The sequence below is a fragment of the Oncorhynchus keta genome, chromosome 21, assembly GCF_023373465.1.
Source record: "Oncorhynchus keta strain PuntledgeMale-10-30-2019 chromosome 21, Oket_V2, whole genome shotgun sequence".
Taxonomy (NCBI): domain Eukaryota; kingdom Metazoa; phylum Chordata; class Actinopteri; order Salmoniformes; family Salmonidae; genus Oncorhynchus; species Oncorhynchus keta.
The window spans coordinates 58,211,777-58,227,711 of NC_068441.1; the positions used below are offsets into that span (position 1 = coordinate 58,211,777).

The following is a 15,935-nucleotide window of genomic DNA, read 5'->3' on the forward strand; positions in this document are numbered from 1 at the left end:
TGTGGTCGTCGTGGCCAGTGTTGTGGTCGTCGTGGCCAGTGTTGTGGTCGTCGTGGCCAGTGTTGTGGTCGTCCTGGTCGTCGTGGCCAGTGTTGTGGTCGACCTGGCCAGTGTTGTGGTCGTCCTGGTCGTCGTGGCCAGTGTTGTGGTCGACCTGGCCAGTGTTGTGGTCGTCGTGGCCAGTGTTGTGGTCGTCGTGGCCAGTGTTGTGGTCGTCGTGGCCAGTGTTGTGGTCGTCGTGGCCAGTGTTGTGGTCGTCCTGGTCGTCGTGGCCAGTGTTGTGGTCGACCTGGCCAGTGTTGTGGTCGTCCTGGTCGTTGTGGTCGACCTGGCCAGTGTTGTGGTCGTCGTGGCCAGTGTTGTGGTCGTCGTGGCCAGTGTTGTGGTCGTCGTGGCCAGTGTTGTGGTCGTCGTGGCCAGTGTTGTGGTCGTCGTGGCCAGTGTTGTGGTCGTCGTGGCCAGTGTTGTGGTCGTCGTGGCCAGTGTTGTGGTCGACCTGGCCAGTGTTGTGGTCGTCGTGGCCAGTGTTTGTTTTGATGTAGTAGATACTATATAAATGTATAAATTATACTGAAAAAAATATGAACGCAACATATAAAGTAAAGTGTTGGTTTCATGTTTCAGCTGAAATAAAAGATCCCAGAAACGGTCCATACTCTTGTTCACAACATTTGATAGAAATGTGTTTTTTAAAAATGTGTTTACATCCCTGTTAGTGAGCATTTGTCCTTCGCCAAGATAATCCATCCACCTGACAGGTGTATCAAGAAGCTGATTAAACAGCATGATCATTACTGAGGAGTATTTGTGTCTGTCATAAAGTCCTTATGTGAGGGAAAAACTCATTCTGATTGGCTGGACCTCGCTCCCAAGGCGGCAGCGTAGCCTAGTGGTTAGAGTGTAGAGGGGGAGGCGGCAGGTAGCCTAGTGGTTAGAGTGTAGAGGCGGCAGGTAGCCTAGTGGTTAGAGTGTAGAGGAGGCAGGTAGCCTAGTGGTTAGAGTGTAGAGGGGAGGAGGCAGGTAGCCTAGTGGTTAGAGTGTAGAGGGGGAGGAGGCAGGTAGCCTAGTGGTTAGAGTGTAGAGGGGGAGGCGGCAGGTAGCCTAGTGGTTAGAGTGTAGAGGGGGAGGCGGCAGGTAGCCTAGTGGTTAGAGTGTAGAGGGGGAGGAGGCAGGTAGCCTAGTGGTTAGAGTGTAGAGGGGGAGGAGGCAGGTAGCCTAGTGCAGGTAGCCTAGTGGTTAGAGAGTAGAGGAGGCAGGTAGCCTAGTGGTTAGAGTGTAGAGGGGGAGGCGGCAGGTAGCCTAGTGGTTAGAGTGTAGAGGCGGCAGGTAGCCTAGTGGTTAGAGTGTAGGGGGAGGCGGCAGGTAGCCTAGTGGTTAGAGTGTAGAGGGGGCAGGTAGCCTAGTGGTTAGAGTGTGGAGGGGGAGGCGGCAGGTAGCCTAGTGGTTAGAGTGTAGGGGGAGGAGGCAGGTAGCCTAGTGGTTAGAGTGTAGAGGAGGCAGGTAGCCTAGTGGTTAGAGTGTAGGGGGAGGAGGCAGGTAGCCTAGTGGTTAGAGTGTAGAGGGGGAGGAGGCAGGTAGCCTAGTGGTTAGAGTGTAGAGGGGGAGGCAGGTAGCCTAGTGGTTAGAGTGTAGAGGAGGCAGGTAGCCTAGTGGTTAGAGTGTAGAGGAGGCAGGTAGCCTAGTGGTTAGAGTGTAGAGGGGGAGGCGGCAGGTAGCCTAGTGGTTAGAGTGTAGGGGGAGGCGGCAGGTAGCCTAGTGGTTAGAGTGTAGAGGAGGCAGGTAGCCTAGTGGTTAGAGTGTAGGGGGGGAGGCGGCAGGTAGTCTAGTGGTTAGAGTGTAGAGGGGGAGGCGGCAGGTAGCCTAGTGGTTAGAGTGTAGAGGGGGAGGAGGCAGGTAGCCTAGTGGTTAGAGTGTAGAGGGGAGGCGGCAGGTAGCCTAGTGGTTAGAGTGTAGAGGGGGAGGCAGGTAGTCTAGTGGTTAGAGTGTAGGGGGAGGCGGCAGGTAGCCTAGTGGTTAGAGTGTAGGGGGAGGCGGCAGGTAGCCTAGTGGTTAGAGTGTAGGGGGGGAGGCGGCAGGTAGTCTAGTGGTTAGAGTGTAGGGGGAGGAGGCAGGTAGCCTAGTGGTTAGAGTGTAGAGGGGGAGGCGGCAGGTAGTCTAGTGGTGAGAGTGTAGAGGGGAGGCGGCAGGTAGCCTAGTGGTTAGAGTGTAGGGGGGGAGGAGGCAGGTAGCCTAGTGGTTAGAGTGTAGTGGGGGAGGAGGCAGGTAGCCTAGTGGTTAGAGTGTAGGGGGAGGCGGCAGGTAGCCTAGTGGTTAGAGTGTAGAGGGGGAGGCGGCAGGTAGCCTAGTGGTTAGAGTGTAGGGGGGGAGGCGGCAGGTAGCCTAGTGGTTAGAGTGTAGGGGGGAGGCGGCAGGTAGTCTAGTGGTTAGAGTGTAGGGGGGGAGGCGGCAGGTAGCCTAGTGGTGAGAGCGTTGGACTAGTAACCGAAAGGTTGTAAGTTCGAATCCCCGAGCTGACAAATCTGTCGTTCTGCCCCTGAACAGGCAGTTAACCCACTGTTCCTAGGCCGTCATTGAAAATAAGAATTTGTTCTTAACTGACTTGCCTGGTTAAATAAAGGTAAAAAATAAAAATAAAAAGTGGGCTGCACCCCTGCTCAGTCCACAGATGTATGAATATAAATTGACTGATTTCCTTATATGAACTGTAACTCAGTAAAATCTTTAATATTGTCGCATGTTTATATTTGTGTTCAGTATAAGTACAGGTTCTCTTCACCATGAAGACGGATCAGTATTATACTCGGGTTAGGTTGCTCTTAACTTTCTTAGAGGTTTTATTTCACAACCTCCGCGTGTGTGTGTGTGTCCCTACTGTTGGTCCGTGGTCTGCAGGTCTGCCAAGCATGTCCACCCAGGGCGGGAAGCTGGAGATAGCAGGCACGGTGGTGGGCCAGTGGGCTGGCATCAGACGGGGCCGAGGCAGAGGAGGCTTCCCCATCCAGGTGGTGTCTGTCGGGGGACCAAACAGAGGGTAAGAGGTCGTACAATAGGTTTTGGAGGGATTCCTATGTTGATGATGGAAAGAATAGTTGTTGGTCCGTGGTGTGTAATGAGGAACAACCAGACGCTGCTGGTCTGTGTTGTGTAATGAGGAGCAACCAGACGCTGCTGCTCTGTGGTGTGTAATGAGGAGCAACCAGACGCTGCGGGTCTGTGGTGTGTAATGAGGAGCAACCAGACGCTGCGGGTCTGTGGTGTGTAATGAGGAGCAACCAGATGCTGCTGCTCTGTGGTGTGTAATGAGGAGCAACCAGACGCTGCTGCTCTGTGGTGTGTAATGAGGAGCAACCAGACGCTGCTGCTCTGTGGTGTGTAATGAGGAGCAACCAGACGCTGCTGGTCTGTGGTGTGCAATGAGGAGCAACCAGACGCTGCTGGTCTGTGGTGTGTAATGAGGAGCAACCAGATGCTGCTGCTCTGTGGTGTGTAATGAGGAGCAACCAGACGCTGCTGGTCTGTGGTGTGTAATGAGAAGCAACCAGACGCTGCGGGTCTGTGGTGTGTAATGAGGAGCAACCAGACGCTGCTGCTCTGTGGTGTGTAATGAGGAGCAACCAGACGCTGCTGGTCTGTGGTGTGTAATGAGGAGCAACCAGACACTGCTGCTCTGTGGTGTGTAATGAGGAGCAACCAGACACTGCTGCTCTGTGGTGTGTAATGAGGAGCAACCAGACACTGCTGCTCTGTGGTGTGTAATGAGGAGCAACCAGACGCTGCACTGGACACATTAATGAAATGTCTTATTCCAGTTACTAATAAACATGAACCCATTAAGAAAATGACTAAAACCAGTTAAATCCCTGTGGGATTGATGAGGAATTTAAACATGGTATGGTTGAGAAGGATGAGGCCAAATAAATAAGTCTGGCAACCCAACCTATTGGCAAACGTACTGCAAATTGAGAAATCATGTGACTAAACTGAATTAAAAAGAACTACACTATGAAACAAAGATAAATGACATAAATAATGATAGTAAAAAAGCTTTAGAGCACCTCAAATGAAATTTTGGGCAAAAAGCCAACTCAGCTCCTTCAATCATTGAATCAGATGGCTCATTCATCACAAAACCCCACTGATATTGCCAACTACTTTAATATTTTTTTTTTCATTGGCAAGATTATCAAACTTAGACATACCAGCAATAAACGCTGACACATCCAACTCATTCAAGGGTTTTTCTTTATTTTTACTATTTTCTACATTGTAGTTGTCGAATAATAGTGAAGGCATCAAAACGATGAAATAACCCATATGGAATCATGTAGTAACCCCAAAAAAGAAGTGTTAAACAAATCATAATGTATTTTATATTTGAAGTAGCCTTTGACGGTATTGCCATGTCTTCCATTTCTGACGAGTGTCTCCCTCAGGCCTGGAAAACGTATTTTTGTTATGGTCAGATTTGCCAAATGGAAGGCTTTGGGAGAGCTTTGTAAGCGTTTCTGTGTAAAGCTGGTCGAGAGTTGTGTTTTTCCCCTCTTGTTGCAGATTTAACTGGTAGAAATGAGGTTACACTGATTTTGAGTTTCCCGGCATTTAAAATCAGTGCAACAGACACTACATTGTAATATTGTTGTATGGAGGTATTGTACATTATGTGGTGGTTTATTTTTTCTAATATAAAGGTCTTAATGTGTTCGGACTCCCGGATCCATAATAAACCCCAGGAAGAGTAGCTGCTGCCTTGGCAGGAACTAATGGGGATCCATAATAAACCCCAGGAAGAGTAGCTGCTGCCTTGGCAGGAACTAATGGGGATCCATAATAAACCCCAGGAAGAGTAGCTGCTGCCTTGGCAGGAACTAATGGGGATCCATAATAAACCCCAGGAAGAGTAGCTGCTGCCTTGGCAGGAACTAATGAGGATCCATAATAAACCCCAGGAAGAGTAGCTGCTGCCTTGGCAGGAACTAATAGGGATCCATAATAAACCCCAGGAAGAGTAGCTGCTGCCTTGGCAGGAACTAATGGGGATCCATAATAAACCCCAGGAAGAGTAGCTGCTGCCTTGACAGGAACTAATGGGGATCCATAATAAACCCCAGGAAGAGTAGCTGCTGCCTTGACAGGAACTAATGGGGATCAATAATAACCCCCAGGAAGAGTAGCTGCTGCCTTGGCAGGAACTAATGGGGATCCATAATAAACCCCAGGAAGAGTAGCTGATGCCTTGACAGGAACTAATGGGGATCCATAATAAACCCCAGGAAGAGTAGCTGATGCCTTGGCAGGAACTAATGGGGATCCATAATAAACCCCAGGAAGAGTAGCTGCTGCCTTGACAGGAACTAATGGGGATCCATAATAAACCCCAGGAAGAGTAGCTGATGCCTTGGCAGGAACTAATGGGGATCCATAATAAACCCCAGGAAGAGTAGCTGCTGCCTTGACAGGAACTAATGGGGATCCATAATAAACCCCAGGAAGAGTAGCTGCTGCCTTGACAGGAACTAATGGGGATCAATAATAACCCCCAGGAAGAGTAGCTGCTGCCTTGGCAGGAACTAATGGGGATCCATAATAAACCCCAGGAAGAGTAGCTGATGCCTTGACAGGAACTAATGGGGATCCATAATAAACCCCAGGAAGAGTAGCTGATGCCTTGGCAGGAACTAATGGGGATCCATAATAAACCCCAGGAAGAGTAGCTGCTGCCTTGACAGGAACTAATGGGGATCCATAATAAACCCCAGGAAGAGTAGCTGATGCCTTGGCAGGAACTAATGGGGATCCATAATAAACCCCAGGAAGAGTAGCTGCTGCCTTGACAGGAACTAATGGGGATCCATAATAAACCCCAGGAAGAGTAGCTGCTGCCTTGACAGGAACTAATGGGGATCCATAATAAACCCCAGGAAGAGTAGCTGCTGCCTTGACAGGAACTAATGGGGATCAATAATAACCCCCAGGAAGAGTAGCTGCTGCCTTGGCAGGAACTAATGGGGATCCATAATAAACCCCAGGAAGAGTAGCTGCTGCCTTGACAGGAACTAATGGGGATCCATAATAAACCCCAGGAAGAGTAGCTGCTGCCTTGACAGGAACTAATGGGGATCAATAATAACCCCCAGGAAGAGTAGCTGCTGCCTTGGCAGGAACTAATGGGGATCCATAATAAACCCCAGGAAGAGTAGCTGATGCCTTGACAGGAACTAATGGGGATCCATAATAAACCCCAGGAAGAGTAGCTGCTGCCTTGGCAGGAACTAATGGGGATCCATAATAAACCCCAGGAAGAGTAGCTGCTGCCTTGACAGGAACTAATGGGGATCCATAATAAACCCCAGGAAGAGTAGCTGCTGCCTTGACAGGAACTAATGGGGATCCATAATAAACCCCAGGAAGAGTAGCTGCTGCCTTGACAGGAACTAATGGGGATCAATAATAACCCCCAGGAAGAGTAGCTGCTGCCTTGGCAGGAACTAATGGGGATCCATAATAAACCCCAGGAAGAGTAGCTGCTGCCTTGACAGGAACTAATGGGGATCCATAATAAACCCCAGGAAGAGTAGCTGCTGCCTTGACAGGAACTAATGGGGATCAATAATAACCCCCAGGAAGAGTAGCTGCTACCTTGGCAGGAACTAATGGGGATCCATAATAAACCCCAGGAAGAGTAGCTGCTGCCTTGGCAGGAACTAATGGGGATTCATAATAAACCCCAGGAAGAGTAGCTGCTGCCTTGGCAGGAACTAATGGGGATCCATAATAAACCCCAGGAAGAGTAGCTGCTGCCTTGACAGGAACTAATGGGGATCCATAATAAACCCCAGGAAGAGTAGCTGCTGCCTTGACAGGAACTAATGGGGATCCATAATAAACCCCAGGAAGAGTAGCTGCTGCCTTGGCAGGAACTAATGGGGATCAATAATAACCCCCAGGAAGAGTAGCTGCTGCCTTGGCAGGAACTAATGGGGATCCATAATAAACCCCAGGAAGAGTAGCTGCTGCCTTGGCAAGAACTAATGGGGATCCATAATAAACCCCAGGAAGAGTAGCTGCTGCCTTGGCAGGAACTAATGGGGATCCATAATAAACCCCAGGAAGAGTAGCTGCTGCCTTGGCAGGAACTAATGAGGATCCATAATAAACCCCAGGAAGAGTAGCTGCTGCCTTGGCAGGAACTAATAGGGATCCATAATAAACCCCAGGAAGAGTAGCTGCTGCCTTGGCAGGAACTAATGGGGATCCATAATAAACCCCAGGAAGAGTAGCTGCTGCCTTGACAGGAACTAATGGGGATCCATAATAAACCCCAGGAAGAGTAGCTGCTGCCTTGACAGGAACTAATGGGGATCAATAATAACCCCCAGGAAGAGTAGCTGCTGCCTTGGCAGGAACTAATGGGGATCCATAATAAACCCCAGGAAGAGTAGCTGATGCCTTGACAGGAACTAATGGGGATCCATAATAAACCCCAGGAAGAGTAGCTGATGCCTTGGCAGGAACTAATGGGGATCCATAATAAACCCCAGGAAGAGTAGCTGCTGCCTTGACAGGAACTAATGGGGATCCATAATAAACCCCAGGAAGAGTAGCTGATGCCTTGGCAGGAACTAATGGGGATCCATAATAAACCCCAGGAAGAGTAGCTGCTGCCTTGACAGGAACTAATGGGGATCCATAATAAACCCCAGGAAGAGTAGCTGCTGCCTTGACAGGAACTAATGGGGATCAATAATAACCCCCAGGAAGAGTAGCTGCTGCCTTGGCAGGAACTAATGGGGATCCATAATAAACCCCAGGAAGAGTAGCTGATGCCTTGACAGGAACTAATGGGGATCCATAATAAACCCCAGGAAGAGTAGCTGATGCCTTGGCAGGAACTAATGGGGATCCATAATAAACCCCAGGAAGAGTAGCTGCTGCCTTGACAGGAACTAATGGGGATCCATAATAAACCCCAGGAAGAGTAGCTGATGCCTTGGCAGGAACTAATGGGGATCCATAATAAACCCCAGGAAGAGTAGCTGCTGCCTTGACAGGAACTAATGGGGATCCATAATAAACCCCAGGAAGAGTAGCTGCTGCCTTGACAGGAACTAATGGGGATCCATAATAAACCCCAGGAAGAGTAGCTGCTGCCTTGACAGGAACTAATGGGGATCAATAATAACCCCCAGGAAGAGTAGCTGCTGCCTTGGCAGGAACTAATGGGGATCCATAATAAACCCCAGGAAGAGTAGCTGCTGCCTTGACAGGAACTAATGGGGATCCATAATAAACCCCAGGAAGAGTAGCTGCTGCCTTGACAGGAACTAATGGGGATCAATAATAACCCCCAGGAAGAGTAGCTGCTGCCTTGGCAGGAACTAATGGGGATCCATAATAAACCCCAGGAAGAGTAGCTGATGCCTTGACAGGAACTAATGGGGATCCATAATAAACCCCAGGAAGAGTAGCTGCTGCCTTGGCAGGAACTAATGGGGATCCATAATAAACCCCAGGAAGAGTAGCTGCTGCCTTGACAGGAACTAATGGGGATCCATAATAAACCCCAGGAAGAGTAGCTGCTGCCTTGACAGGAACTAATGGGGATCCATAATAAACCCCAGGAAGAGTAGCTGCTGCCTTGACAGGAACTAATGGGGATCAATAATAACCCCCAGGAAGAGTAGCTGCTGCCTTGGCAGGAACTAATGGGGATCCATAATAAACCCCAGGAAGAGTAGCTGCTGCCTTGACAGGAACTAATGGGGATCCATAATAAACCCCAGGAAGAGTAGCTGCTGCCTTGACAGGAACTAATGGGGATCAATAATAACCCCCAGGAAGAGTAGCTGCTACCTTGGCAGGAACTAATGGGGATCCATAATAAACCCCAGGAAGAGTAGCTGCTGCCTTGGCAGGAACTAATGGGGATTCATAATAAACCCCAGGAAGAGTAGCTGCTGCCTTGGCAGGAACTAATGGGGATCCATAATAAACCCCAGGAAGAGTAGCTGCTGCCTTGACAGGAACTAATGGGGATCAATAATAACCCCCAGGAAGAGTAGCTGCTGCCTTGGCAGGAACTAATGGGGATCCATAATAAACCCCAGGAAGAGTAGCTGCTGCCTTGACAGGAACTAATGGGGATCCATAATAAACCCCAGGAAGAGTAGCTGCTGCCTTGACAGGAACTAATGGGGATCAATAATAACCCCCAGGAAGAGTAGCTGCTACCTTGGCAGGAACTAATGGGGATCCATAATAAACCCCAGGAAGAGTAGCTGCTGCCTTGGCAGGAACTAATGGGGATTGATAATAAACCCCTTGAAGAGTAGCTGCTGCCTTGGCAGGAACTAATGGGGATCCATAATAAACCCCAGGAAGAGTAGCTGCTGCCTTGACAGGAACTAATGGGGATCCATAATAAACCCCAGGAAGAGTAGCTGCTGCCTTGACAGGAACTAATGGGGATCCATAATAAACCCCAGGAAGAGTAGCTGCTGCATTGGCAGGAACTAATGGGGATCCATAATAAACCCCAGGAAGAGTAGCTGCTGCCTTGACAGGAACTAATGGGTAACCATAATAAACCCCAGGAAGAGTAGCTGCTGCCTTGGCAGGAACTAATGGGTAACCATAATAAACCCCAGGAAGAGTAGCTGCTGCCTTGACAGGAACTAATGGGTAACCATAATAAACCCCAGGAAGAGTAGCTGATGCCTTGACAGGAACTAATGGGTAACCATAATAAACCCCAGGAAGAGTAGCTGCTGCCTTGGCAGGAACTAATGAGGATCCATAATAAACCCCAGGAAGAGTAGCTGATGCCTTGACAGGAACTAATGGGTAACCATAATAAACCCCAGGAAGAGTAGCTGCTGCCTTGACAGGAACTAATGGGTAACCATAATAAACCCCAGGAAGAGTAGCTGCTGCCTTGGCAGGAACTAATGGGTAACCATAATAAACCCCAGGAAGAGTAGCTGCTGCCTTGACAGGAACTAATGGGTAACCATAATAAACCCCAGGAAGAGTAGCTGATGCCTTGACAGGAACTAATGGGTAACCATAATAAACCCCAGGAAGAGTAGCTGCTGCCTTGGCAGGAACTAATGAGGATCCATAATAAACCCCAGGAAGAGTAGCTGATGCCTTGACAGGAACTAATGGGTAACCATAATAAACCCCAGGAAGAGTAGCTGCTGCCTTGGCAGGAACTAATGGGTAACCATAATAAACCCCAGGAAGAGTAGCTGCTGCCTTGGCAGGAACTAATGGGGAACCATAATAAACCCCAGGAAGAGTAGCTTATCCATAATAAATACAAATCCTTTTCTGTCTGTGGGGGCAGGGTAAGGGGCTGTCCATGGCTAAATCTTTGGATAAATGCTGTCTTTTACTGTAAAGGTGTCACGTTTGTCTCAACTGGTTGTGTGCTCCCCAGACGTCTGCGGGGTGTCATCTCCACTCCTGTCATCAGGACCTTCGGTCGAGGAGCCAAATTCCCCCTCAGAGGCTTCAAGAGCCAGGGGACATACCAGGTGGGACACGGGACATACCAGGTGAGACACGGGACATACCAGGTGGGACACGGGACATACCAGGTGAGACAGGGGACATACCAGGTGGGACACGGGACATACCAGGTGAGACAGGGGACATATCAGGTGGGACACGGGACATACCAGGTGAGACAGGGGACATATCAGGTGGGACACGGGACATACCAGGTGAGACACGGGACATACCAGGTGAGACAGGGGACATATCAGGTGAGACAGGGGACATACCAGGTGGGACAAGGGACATACCAGGTGAGACAGGGGACATACCAGGTGAGACACGGGACATACCAGGTGAGACAGGGGACATATCAGGTGGGACACGGGACATACCAGGTGAGACAGGGGACATATCAGGTGGGACACGGGACATACCAGGTGAGACAGGGGACATACCAGGTGGGACACGGGACATACCAGGTGAGACAGGGGACATACCAGGTGGGACACGGGACATATCAGGTGGGACACGGGACATACCAGGTGAGACAGGGAACATACCAGGTGGGACACGGGACATACCAGGTGAGACAGGGGACATATCAGGTGGGACACGGGACATACCAGGTGAGACACGGGACATACCAGGTGAGACAGGGGACATACCAGGTGGGACACGGGACATACCAGGTGAGACAGGGGACATATCAGGTGGGACACGGGACATACCAGGTGGGACACGGGACATACCAGGTGAGACACGGGACATACCAGGTGGGACAGGGGACATAGCAGACCATGCCCTGCTGTTGGCCTTCAACACTGTTGACCACGCTCTGCTGTTGGCCTTCAACACTGTTGACCACACCCTGCTGTTGGCCTTCAACACTGTTGACCACACCCTGCTGTTGGCCTTCAACACTGTTGACCACACCCTGCTGTTGGCCTTCAACACTGTTGACCACGCTCTGCTGTTGGCCTTCCACACTGTTGACCACGCCCTGCTGTTGGCCTTCAACACTGTTGACCACACCCTGCTGTTGGCCTTCAACACTGTTGACCACACCCTGCTGTTGGCCTTCAACACTGTTGACCACGCTCTGCTGTTGGCCTTCCACACTGTTGACCACGCCCTGCTGTTGGCCTTCAACACTGTTGACCACACCCTGCTGTTGGCCTTCAACACTGTTGACCAAGCCCTGCTGTTGGCCTTCAACACTGTTGACCACGCCCTGCTGTTGGCCTTCAACACTGTTGACCACGCCCTGCTGTTGGCCTTCAACACTGTTGACCATGTCCTGCTGTTGGCCTTCAACACTGTTGACCACGCCCTGCTGTTGGCCTTCAACACTGTTGACCATGTCCTGCTGTTGGCCTTCAACACTGTTGACCATGCCCTGCTGTTGGCCTTCAACACTGTTGACCACGCCCTGCTGTTGGCCTTCAACACTGTTGACCATGTCCTGCTGTTGGCCTTCAACACTGTTGACCATGCCCTGCTGTTGGCCTTCAACACTGTTGACCATGTCCTGCTGTTGGCCTTCAACACTGTTGACCACGCCCTGCTGTTGTATAGACTAAAAAAGGTTGGTTTAGGTGTTGATGCGTTGGATTGGTTCCAGAATTACTTGTCTGACAGAAACACAGTGTGTAGCTCAGGAGTTTACAAAGGAGTTCCCCAGGGCTCCATTCTAGGTCCGATCCTTTTTACACTGTATGTAAATGATAAAGGGAAGACTGTTGACTCTGCAAATCTCCATCTGTATGCCGATGACACAATTATTCATTGTAGCGCATCTAATATTTCAATATTTCAGGACTTACGGTTGGCATTAGATGTTAATCAAAGGCAGCTTTTCCAATTGAAACTTTGTGCTTAATGAAAGGAAAACAAAGTTTCTGGTTTCCCTGAAAGTTAACAGATGGAGTCACGTGCAGATGTGAACTGTAACAGGCCAGACAATTGATTATAATTATAGGGTCACCTCCTATAAGTCTCTTGGGATTAAAAGTTGAATTTTAAACAAAACATTGATACCTTGACCAAGAAACTGAAGTTGAAATGGTGTTTCTATTTCAGGAACAAATCTTGCTTTTCAATGTAAGAAAGGATCTTGTTCAAAGCACTTTTCTATCAGTGCTGGATTATGGTGATATTGTCGATATGCCTCAACAAGGACCTTAAACTCTGGACACAGTGTATCATGGTGCTTTAAGATGTATTACCAACGCTAGATCACAGACCCATCACCGTGATCTGTATGCTATGGTGTAATGGACCTTTCTGTCCACTAGGAGGCTCCATACGGTCTTCGTTCACAGTCTGCTGTCCTTGTCTGTTCCTAAGGCTAGAACTGAGATGGGGAAACAATATTTTTCCCATAATGCCCCTTCATCCTTGGAACCATGCTTCAGAAGATTGTAAAGTGAGAGGAGTTTAGTGTCCTTGTCTGTTTTTAAGACTCTGATCGACAACACTTTACGAACTGCTGTAGTTTCAAATCTTCAATTGTATCTTTAACTTGTGACACTTTTGTCTTTTGTGTGTATTCTGTATTTTTCCGTAATGTTTTATGGACACGTTGCTATTTCCTTGTTTTGCCTTCTTGCCAGGTCACCCTCATAAAATAGTTTTTTAACCTCAATGGGTGTAACCTGGTTAAATAAAGTTTAAATAAAACATCTCCTCCACCCAGTCACCCTCTCCTCTCCTCCACCCGTCGTCCCCATCCTCTCCTCCACCCGTCGTCCCCATCCTCTCCTCCACCCGTCGTCCCCATCCTCTCCTCCAACCAGTCACCCTCTCCTCTCCTCCAACCAGTCATCCTCTCCTCCACCCGTCGTCCCCATCCTCTCCTCCACCCGTCGTCCCCATCCTCTCCTCCAACCAGTCATCCTCTCCTCCACCCGTCGTCCCCATCCTCTCCTCCACCCGTCGTCCCCATCCTCTCCTCCACCCGTCGTCCCCATCCTCTCCTCCACCCGTCGTCCCCATCCTCTCCTCCACCCGTCGTCCCCATCCTCTCCTCCACCCAGTCACCCTCTCCTCTCCTCCACCCAGTCACCCTCTCCTCTCCTCCAACCAGTCACCCTCTCCTCTCCTCCACCCAGTCATCCTCTCCTCCACCCGTTGTCCTAATCCTCTCCTCCACCCGTCGTCCCCATCCTCTCCTCCAACCAGTCACCCTCTCCTCTCCTCCACCCAGTCATCCTCTCCTCCACCCGTCGTCCCCATCCTCTCCTCCACCCAGTCATCCTCTCCTCCACCCGTCGTCCCCATCCTCTCCTCCACCCAGTCATCCTCTCCTCCACCCGTCGTCCCCATCCTCTCCTCCACCCAGTCATCCTCTCCTCTCCTCCACCCAGTCACCCTCTCCTCTCCTCCACCCAGTCATCCTCTCCTCCACCCGTCGTCCCCATCCTCTCCTCCACCCGTCGTTCCCATCCTCTCCCGCCCAGCAGTTCTTTATACAGACACAATCCACTCATTATGGTTGTGATTGACTCTGAGCCTGGTCTTTGTTTCTCTCTCTCCCCCAGTAGAACAGCCTAGTGTCTGGCTTCATCCCTGTTTCTGCATGATAGGAAAGGCTTTCTCATCAGTTATAAATTCATTAATTGTCTTTTCCTCACAGTTATTTGAGGTTCTGTATAACATGCCGGAATAGAAGCCGTTTCATGCTGTTCTGCCATTGATGTAGTGCTGATCTGTACTTAGTTATATGAATATTCCTTGTTTCTTCTCCCCTCCCACCCTCTTTCTTTCTCTCCCTCCTCCTCCCTCCCTCTCTCACTCCTTCTCCCTCCCTCTCCTTCTCCCTCTCTCCCTCTCCTTCTCCCTCCCTCTCCTTCTCCCTCTCTTCTCCCTCCTTCTCCCTCCCTCCCTCTCCTTCTCCCTCTCCCTCTCCCTCTCCCTCTCTCTCTCTCCCTCTCCCTCTCCCTCTCTCCCTCTCCTCTCTCCCTCTCCCTCTCCCTCTCCCTCTCCCTCTCCCCCTCTCCCCCCTCCCCCTCTCCCTCTCTCCCTCTCTCCCTCTCTCCCTCTCTCCCTCTCTCCCTCTCTCCCTCTCCTCTCTCTCCTCTCCTTCTCTCTCCCTCTCCTTCTCTCTCTCCCTCTCCTTCTCTCTCCCTCCTTCTCCCTCTCTCCTTCTCCCTCTCTCCTTCTCCCTCTCTCCTTCTCCCTCCCTCCCTCTCTTTCTCCCTCTCTCCCTCTCTCCCTCTCTCCCTCTCCTTCTCTCTCCTTCTCCCTCTCTTCTCCCTCCCTCTCCTTCTCCCTCTCTCCCTCTCCTTCTCCCTCCCTCTCCTTCTCCCTCTCTTCTCCCTCCTTCTCCCTCTCTCCCTCCTTCTCCCTCTCTCCCTCCTTCTCCCTCTCTCTCTCTCCTTCCCTTCTCCCTCTCTCTCTCTCCTTCCCTTCTCTCTCTCCCCACCAGAGTAAGCCTACCTACTCCATAGCCAGTGAGGTGAAGGAGAGGAAGAAGTTGAAGACGGAGGAGAAGGAGAAATCTCCCGTTATGCTGTCCTCAGACGGGTCCACTACCGAGAACGGACTGGAGGAGAGAGAGGAGGGGGGACTGGAGGAGGGGGGACTGGAGGAGAGAGAGGAGGGGGGACTGGAGGAGCGGGAGGAGGAGGAAGAGGGACTGGAGGAGGGGAGAGTGGAGGAGGGAGTGGAGGAGAGTGGGGTAGAGCAGTTGAAAAGTCAGGTCATGGAGGTGAGAGAAAGCAGGGCTGTGAATATTCAACCAGAAAGTGCCTTTAGCAGCAACCCCAAGATGTGCAATACTAACCCCCGCCTAAATGCACTAAATGCAGACGGCGCATGTCTCAGAGACGCAGCAGAACCTCTGAGCGCAGCCGCCTCCGTCTTACAAACAGAAGAGTAAAAAAAATAAAATAAAAAAAAATGTTTTTTTTTGTAGAGAGGGTGAAGAACGAGTGAGAGGATGTAAGGAAATCTACAGTCACTGTTCCATATTGTACGCATTCCAAACAGCTCCCTATATAGTGCACTAGTTTTGACCAGAGCCCTCCGGGTTATAATATAATAATAATAATATATGCCATTTAGCTGACGCTTTTATCCAAAGCGACTTACAGTCATGTGTGCATACATTCTACGTATGGGTGGTCCCGGGAATCGAACCCACTACCCTGGCGTTACAAGCGCCATGCTCTACCAACTGAGCTACAGACTTCCCATAGGCCTCTGGTCTAAAGTAGTGCGCAACATCGGCAATATGGTGCCATTTGGAATACATCTATGAGAACATTAAATTCAGACCCCCTTTTTCGATGATGTCAACCAGATAACCCCCCCCCATAATGATGAGGATTTCTTATTTTTTAACAAGAGATCTGCGCAGACCAGTACTAAACAGAATACATACTACCAGTCACTAAATACTGGGCCAGTCACTCCACTCTCTCTCCACTGATATCGAC

At 50.2% G+C, this 15,935-nt stretch overlaps 1 protein-coding gene across 1 annotated transcript in view; it reads left to right on the forward strand.

The window, feature by feature from the left end:
* LOC127910541 (constitutive coactivator of PPAR-gamma-like protein 1 homolog) overlaps positions 1 to 15,376 on the forward strand; it is an 81,789-nt gene extending 66,413 nt beyond the window's left edge. Inside the window, exons 15-19 of the mRNA XM_052474589.1 lie at positions 2,893 to 3,031; positions 10,439 to 10,556; positions 11,208 to 11,249; positions 14,924 to 15,081; positions 15,322 to 15,376. Of these exons, the coding sequence (XP_052330549.1) occupies positions 2,893 to 3,031; positions 10,439 to 10,556; positions 11,208 to 11,249; positions 14,924 to 15,081; positions 15,322 to 15,376 (512 nt within the window). The remainder of the gene's footprint in view (positions 1 to 2,892; positions 3,032 to 10,438; positions 10,557 to 11,207; positions 11,250 to 14,923; positions 15,082 to 15,321) is intronic.
* The last annotated feature ends 559 nt before the right edge of the window (positions 15,377 to 15,935 follow it).